We start from the raw sequence: 7,877 nt of genomic DNA, 5'->3' as shown, positions 1-7,877 counted from the left end.
CAACAGCCGTGTTCCCCTTGCCCCAGTTTGACATTTTCTTTCTAATTTCTGAGAAAGTCATAGATTTTACTCAGAACTGCAAAATCCCAGCACCATGAAGCCAGGAGAGGAAGCAGAGGACATGTCTGGAGTCACAGTCAATCGTTTTGCTGAAGGTAAGTCATTAATATCCTCAATGAGAGACAGGAGAGAAGTATTTTAAAGTTACTAATATAGGCACCAAAATCACATTTTTTTAATTTGTCTGACTCCAGATTATCTAAACAACAAATCCAGCCTTACTACTTATTCAAATAATGATTACAACAGTTACTTTTTGACTTTTACTGGAGATTTTCCATTTTTTTCTTCTTTTTGACAAATAACATTTTGAAATAACATTACACTTACTTAATAACAGTTTGATACTTTTCTCAGCTCAAGTTTTAACATATGAAATTAGCTTGTATTTGTTGCCACATGTATAATTACACTCATTCAGACTTAAAAATGCAAAGTAATTAGCAAAAAAGTTCACAGAAAATATGTCTTTAAACCTCAAAGTTTTATAGAAACTATCAAGTTGCTAAACTGTCCCACCTGCAGAGCAGAACAACCTTCAGGCCGTGTTTATGTCATGCAGATGAAATCTTCTGAAAGCCATTATATCTTTAATGATATTACTCATTTACAGCTAATAGTGGCATTAATGACTTTACTTTCATCTAGTTACTTCAGCAGTGGAGTAAAATATAGCCTCTTCACAGTCAGTACAAACACATGGTACAGTTTGCCTGGACATGTGTCAATTTTTAATGTTTGACTGTGAATGATCCACCTTGTTACACATTCATGTCTGCTAGTCGTTAAAATGTCTTATTTATGCGGTCGGTCCAATGTGTTATCGAGGCAAAAATCATGAGGAGGAATCTGGACTTTACAGACTTTCTCTGATGACATTTTTAAAATGTGACTTTTCATGTTAATGTCATCAATTTTCTTAAGCAGTTTTTCTCAGGTGTTTGGTCCATTTCGACACTTGTTTGTGAAGACTCATTAATGTTTGACAGTACTGACAAAATTGTAGTTACAAGGATTGCCTTAAGCACAATTGCTGCACAATGTGAGTGAATGATTATTTCAAAATAATGTTTGAAGAAAAAAATCTGATAGACTCAGTGCAATAGTTTGTTTTCTAATGCAGAGTATTTTAGGGACCCTTTAAAAATAAAAATATAACACAATTACAAGAATAAAGTTGTCAATTTATGATTTAAAAAAATGTAACTTTACAAAAAAATAGTCACAATCCTTTGAGAAAAAAAGTCAGAATTTTGTAAGAATAAAGTTTTATGTTTATGAGAAAAAAGTTGTGATTTTGAATAATCTCAAAAAGTTATGAGGGAAAAAGTCATGCTTTTTTCTGATGACTTTCGATGGCACATTTTTCTTGCAGAATGATACTTTTTTTTTCTCAAATTTTACTACATTATATATAGTCAAATTTATTATATTTTATATACAGTATATATATATACTTTCATAGCGGTTCTAATGCTCTGTCTTAGTTTACCTTCATAAAGGCACACTATTTCCTGTTTTAACAGGCTGGAGGAATTTTGTTTTGTGAATTCACAGAGCAGTAAAAAAGACAGAACCAACAAAAATAAAGTCAAATTGCATAGTTTAGATTTAATTTAAAATCAGTCTCAATCACACACTATTTTTGAATGGCCATAATTAGAGAAAAAAATCTTCAATTTTTTTATATAAAACTTATGGATGAAACACACAAAAATAAACCAATAAAAGAAATGACACAACATCTTTGACATAACAAAACTAGCAGCCAACAAAACATGACCAGTTCAGCTCAGAGTTTGTCATAATTTATCATATAAAGATAACTGGAGGAGCACTTATTTAGTGAATGATCAATCAGATCATCTCATATGTGCGAGCCCTTAAAGCAGAGTGAAAAAAAAAAACAATCAGTAAACCTCAGAGTCCCCGCCGGGGATTTTAACTAGCCTCTTTTAACAGCTTTATATAATGAGCAACCATCATGAGAAATACATGTGCTTGCTGTGTGTTTTATGTGTGGGAACCTGCCTCAGAGATGGCCATGCTGCCCTCTTCTGGGGAGAAAGAAACATGTTGTTTAGGGTCCTATACATTATTTTTCCCCTTAATAATAATGTTATTTTTGATGTTTTGGAAATCTTTTTGTTATGTGAAACTGCTTTATTCAGTGATTTACACAATAGCAGGCCCAAGGTAAGCCATCATGTATGTGAAACTGTTTGGTAATCAAGAGTTAAAACTTTTTCGTATCAAATGTTCCTGCAGTTTATTCGGATTGCGTTCTTTCCCTGATCAAATCTCAAGCTGTTTGAGAAAAAGCCACCTATGATGTTCTCCATGACTGCCTTTGATGTCAATTAAAAAGAACCACAGTAAAGTTTTACAAGACTTGTAAATTCTAGAAAACAACAGGGAGGTTAATGTGAATAAATACACCATGCAGTTAGGAATACGGGGGAAGGAAAACAAAGAAAACTCTTCAACTAGGTCAAGGATTGTTTTCTGTTCTTCTGATAAAGTACCCAGCTTTGGATGGGTTACATTTGTTGCTTTTGGCTTCACAGTCCTTCACTTCTGGTAACACAATCAACAAGTTTTAAACAAAACATTGAGAGAAATCAAGATCTTTCATAAGTCAAACTTAACATTCATCAAGCTTCAATAACACTCTTGACTATTGAAGATCTGTTAATTAAACGAAGAAAAAGCATTACTGGTGTCTTTTTTTATTATTTTTTTTGTGCCCACTAGAAAAGTTGCATTGCCTGTAATAATGCTATAGTGTGAATGCTATTTGCTGAAAGTAGTTGCTGAAGATGCTGAAGCTTTTTGCTGAGGATGGCGATGCAATTTACTTTAATCGCTGAAGGGATTTGCTGAAAATGCAAAAGCTATTTACAAAATGTTAAATTTGCTAATAGAATGGAAACTTTGTTTTAGAACTACGAAAGAGAGCTAAAGTTGACAGAAATTTCTGACCGAATGGTAAAATTACTTAAAAATCCCTATGACATGCCAATTTTGTAAAAGCTAAACTCTGAATTTGCCCCCAAAAACCTCAGTAGATTCCAAATTAGCCAAAAAAGTTAGCTTAAATACTAGCTAAACTCTAAAATAGCCTAAAATTCCTAAAATAAAAAAAAAAAAAACAGTCAAAAACATTAGCCTAATGCTAAAATAGAAGCTAATCTCTGAATTAGCCTATAAAAACCACAGTAGATAACATATTAGCCAAAGACGTTAGCATGTTGCAAAAATATTAGCTAAACTACAAATTTGCATGGAAAAAAAAACATCTGTAGATGCCAAGTTACCCAAATGAACTAGCATAATGCTGACATAACAGCTCAATGCTATTTTTTTATTATAAAAGATGAAAACATAGCCCAATAATGTATTTAAAGGCTGTCGCTAATCTAAGCAACTTAAAATGTTGAAATTTGAAGACTTTCTCATTCATGTCCTATGGGGCATATTTTAGTCAATATTTAAAAACTATAAAGTTTCTGAATACCAAAAAACAAGCAGTAATGTTCCGAATGGTACTTTGTTTTGATACAGAGATTACTGAAATTGTTGAAAGTGGGATTAAGTTTTTACGTGGTGAAAAACATATAGAAAGGAGCAGGAGAATCAATATATCACTGCTTATAAAGTATCACACAATTATATATAAAAACATATTTTAGAGAAATCCTGTGTATCTATGTTTTGTAACAATTTTCCTTTTGAAGCCAGTGTTTTAAAATCTAGACAAAAATTGATAATAAATATCCAATATCCAAAAAGAAAATAATTTGAATTAAAATGCTGTCTTGTTAAATTGATCAAATTTATGACTAAGTGGAAATATTTAAAACTAAATCAAGTCTTCCTTCGAAGTCTTACCTGTTAATACCCACAGAATCCACCTGAAATTAAAGCGTTTTTTCCTCTTTGCCTCTCCTCTGGTCCCCCTCCCCCTTTGAAGCCAGTGTGCTCCTGGAGGAGGTGCGGTGAGTTGCTTTCACCCTGAACATGAGAGTGCACGGCTGTGTGGATAAAGCAGGCTGTAGGAAAGGATCAGTCTTGAGTCCAGGTTAAGGGGTGTTCAGGATAAAAAAAGGATGGGTTGAACTTTGGAAATACTTTCTCCTCAAAAGCCTGGAGACCATGGAAGCTAAAAGGGTCTTTCATTTTGTCCCATCTGGTGAGTTTTAAAGAGTAAAGCGGATGAGGAGGTCTTTTGTGATGCAACCTGAGCTTTTTAAGTTAAAAAAAAAATGTCTTAGTGTGATTCTTTGTTATACCATGGAGCAGGTGTGTGACGATCCAATATAAATAAACCCAAAATGTGCTTAGTCTTCATATCATAGCAGTAAATTGTATTTTGCCTCCAACATTTTCTGTAGATCTCTTGTAGCAAAATAAGAGAACATTTTCCAAAAAAAAAAACACAAACTTATTTAAAAATGCTAGTTTTGTAAACTTTTTCAAGCCCTTTTAAATATCTAAATGACAAATCCTCGAAAAAGTAGTTTTTTTCTGCTAATCAGTTTAATGGTAGAAAAAAGGAACTTCAAAAATGTTTTACTGATATAAGATTAAAAGACAGTTTAAATTAACTGTTCCCTCTGCAGTACAGCTAACGAGTTAAAGGAGGAAAACATGATTTTTCACTTTTTTCCCCCTAATCGGGTCAAGCTTTAAGACGATTATCTGGTAGACAATGTTCTAATCTGCAGAATTCCAATGTGCTTTGATTCTTTTTTTCTTTGGTTGACATTGGAAATTGCATTGCTTTTAAAACAATAATTTGTAATTCACAATTATAAAAAGCACAATATATATTTGTACTTTCTAATTCTCAAAGGGACAAACTTAACACCGAAATTACCATTGGAAAATGGGAACTTTTCTAGCTGGCATTTGAAAATTGGCCTGACAAGGATTACTGTCACACTTGTACATGTCTTTGATGAATAAGTGTGTGCTTGTGTGAGTGTGTAGTGCACTTACACCTGTTCTTTGCTGGGTACAGTACATCAGGTGTGATAGAGACAGCAGTTTGTCCAGTCAGATGAACAAACATTAGCTTGTCTTATCTGGAGCCTTTTCAGGTGTTGAAGTGGAATGAGCTGCAGTTCCTCCTTCCTGACACAAACAAAGCTAAAGAACATGTACATGATGAAGAACTTAAACAGGAACTAAACGTCACATATATTCTACAGAAGCATGCTTAAAACTGACGAAACACAAAAGTAAATGTTTCTTGATGTTAGAGTGGCCTTGCAGGGTTCTAGACCCAACAATGATTCCTCTTTCTCGTGTTTTTCTTATAGACAATATCTGGGACGATAGCAAGATGTAAACATGCCTGCTATCTTTAAAGTGTGTCCCCCAACAAAAAAATGCCACTAAATTGACTTAATTTTGTTGCAAGTGGAAGTATGTAATGTTATATTGGTAACGTTATACCCCCTTTGTCCAGTTCTCATATACAGACAATTATATTTACACAATCAAGGATCTGAAAGCTTTCAGGAGCCTTGACTATGGTGTTTTATGTTTTGATTGCAGCTAATGCTTCTTTCGTTCTTAATTCCATAACAAAAAGTAGCCTTTTAACTAGAAAGTACATGCACTTTTAAATAGGGTTGTCTGTCGTAAAATTAAATAAAATGTAAAGATTTTGGCCAAGCGAGAAAATAGCGAATTGTCCTGGGTGCACCCAACAGTAGTTGAGACCCACACATTCTCATCCCCAAGTCGTCACATATTGACGTTTGTTAAAAACCCCTATGCGTCACTGTTTGACATTTTTTTATGTGCTGGTTGTTTGTAAAATCAAGGATCCAAAACCCTCGGGCTCGGACTGGTCCTTGGGACACGTCCAGTACACTGATCTGGTGCTGAACGTGGTACTGTATTGCCTACCAGGTGCGGTACCAGAGCCGGCACTGGGCATAGACGAGCTAGGCAGCCGCCTAGGGGGCCATCTGCTGGAGGGGGCACCAAATTGCAATGATTTTTTTTTTTTTTCAGTTTGATACACCACTCATTTTTGTGTAAAATGTAAATTAACTGTAATAACTAAAACTATAAATTAAATAGCTCAAAGGTTTGAAAGAAATTACATTTTGCCTAAAGCACCATGTAACCCAGGGCTGGAGCTGCACGGTACCGGACCCCAACCAGTATACCAGACGTGGAACCGGACTCAAACCAGTACCAAGTTAGGGTACCGGTGCGCCCTGCGTCCTGGTATTGGACCAGTTCTGGGTCGCAGCCCAGAGGTTCGGGACCCTTGATTTCATGGGAACAGCCAGCACATCAAAAAATGACAAATATAAATTTTTGACGTGGCGGGTCCCTGACCAAACGTCGATATGTGACGAGTTGGGAGGTGAGAATGTGTTGTCGGGACAGACTCCGGTAGCCCCAAGACCCTGAAAGGGATGCGGAAGGTTAAGAAAATGGATGTAAATAATTTTCGGGGCTGAAAGGGTGATCCTGATATTCTATGACACCCCCCAGCACACACACCTTGTCAATGTATCTGTTAGTGGCAATAGATTCAAATAAATGAAGCAGTCAGTAGTGTCTAAATGTGTGTCCACTTATTTTTTGTGCTTTAATCGGTGAAAAATTAGATAAACATTTAAAGTTGATAGGATGATAAAGATTTTGCAGTTTTTTTTGTCATATTGGTCTGATCCAATGATTCCTCCTGCCATGATCAGCAAAGGTCTAGAGTTCACATTTAAAAAAGGGTTCAAAAGTGTGCGGATTTAAAGCCAAATCTTATAAATTTTCATCTCACCACATCTGGGGCTCTTTGTTAAAAGTTTGCACTCCCTTGTAGTCGACACTAATACTTGTGACACGGTGCTCCAGCAATCAGTCCCAATGACTCGTGTCAAAATTTTGAATCCCAACAGCTTGTACATCAGTGAAATCCTAAATTTGCCACAGTTTTAACTATTTGATCCAAGAAATATTATAGATCATCGCAATTAATAATCTTTACACAGTTGTACATGATTGTGTGAGTAAACGTGAGAGAACGAAAAGATAACTCATTTTTTATTAAACCTCAGCAGGTTATTCAGCAGGAGTATTCGTTCTTCCTCAAACACAACTCACACACACATTTAATAATGACATCAGCATTAACCTTTTCTGTATGCGAAGCAAAACTTAAGTGAAGCCATCATCAGTGCAGCCAGCTCATGCACAAACAGCTCATTGCAGCAGCTTAGAGGCACCCTGTTGTTTGAGCAGCCTCCTGTGATGTGGAGGAGGCCTGGGAATGTTCTTTCTAATCTGCAGTAAGATACAGCATTGCTGTTGAACCCCTGGAGCCAAACTCCGCCTGAGGCTGTGAAAAAGCTCCTCTGTGTGGCTGCAGAAGGCTTGCAGAAACACAATCCCATACAAACATCACATCAACACATTTTTGATGCGAGTGGATTCAGTATCAGTATCACAGCATGTTTTTTTTTAATCTTCTATTTTTCCAAAACATAAATCTGCTTCTAATTCTCACTTCTATGAAATATAAACAGAAATGAGAACATTTAAATCATTTAGAGTAATAAGGAAAGCACAGATAATACTGAGTATATTGTATAATATCAACCCAACATGGATTTTTTTTATTTTGAAAAATATCATTGGTGTTATTATGCTAAAATATAAAAATGTAGAAATCTCCTTCTGTGCTTTTTCTTCTTTTATAATTCGCTGAAAAATAAGAATTACTGTTGCTAAAAAATGGCACTTCAAGGTCACTCAGTGAGTCTGTATGGGTTCAGGTTTTACCAGGATGCTTT

General features: G+C 35.3%; 1 protein-coding gene across 2 annotated transcripts in view; it reads left to right on the top strand.

The window, feature by feature from the left end:
- LOC112153639 (sodium bicarbonate transporter-like protein 11) overlaps positions 1–7,877 on the top strand; it is a 24,839-nt gene continuing 16,962 nt past the window's right edge. The window contains exon 1 of one of the 2 annotated variants that reach the window (XM_024284002.2): positions 1–155. In XM_024284002.2, coding sequence (XP_024139770.1) covers positions 95–155 — 61 coding nt within the window. In that variant the 5' untranslated portion in view covers positions 1–94. Of the gene's footprint in view, positions 156–4,062; positions 4,253–7,877 lie in introns of those variants that run through there. The other variant, XM_024284003.2, reaches the window with a different exon arrangement.

Source organism: Oryzias melastigma, linkage group LG10, assembly GCF_002922805.2.
Source record: "Oryzias melastigma strain HK-1 linkage group LG10, ASM292280v2, whole genome shotgun sequence".
NCBI classification, from domain to species: domain Eukaryota; kingdom Metazoa; phylum Chordata; class Actinopteri; order Beloniformes; family Adrianichthyidae; genus Oryzias; species Oryzias melastigma.
Note: the sequence above shows the minus strand (reverse complement) of the source record. Positions and strands in the feature narration are given on the sequence as shown.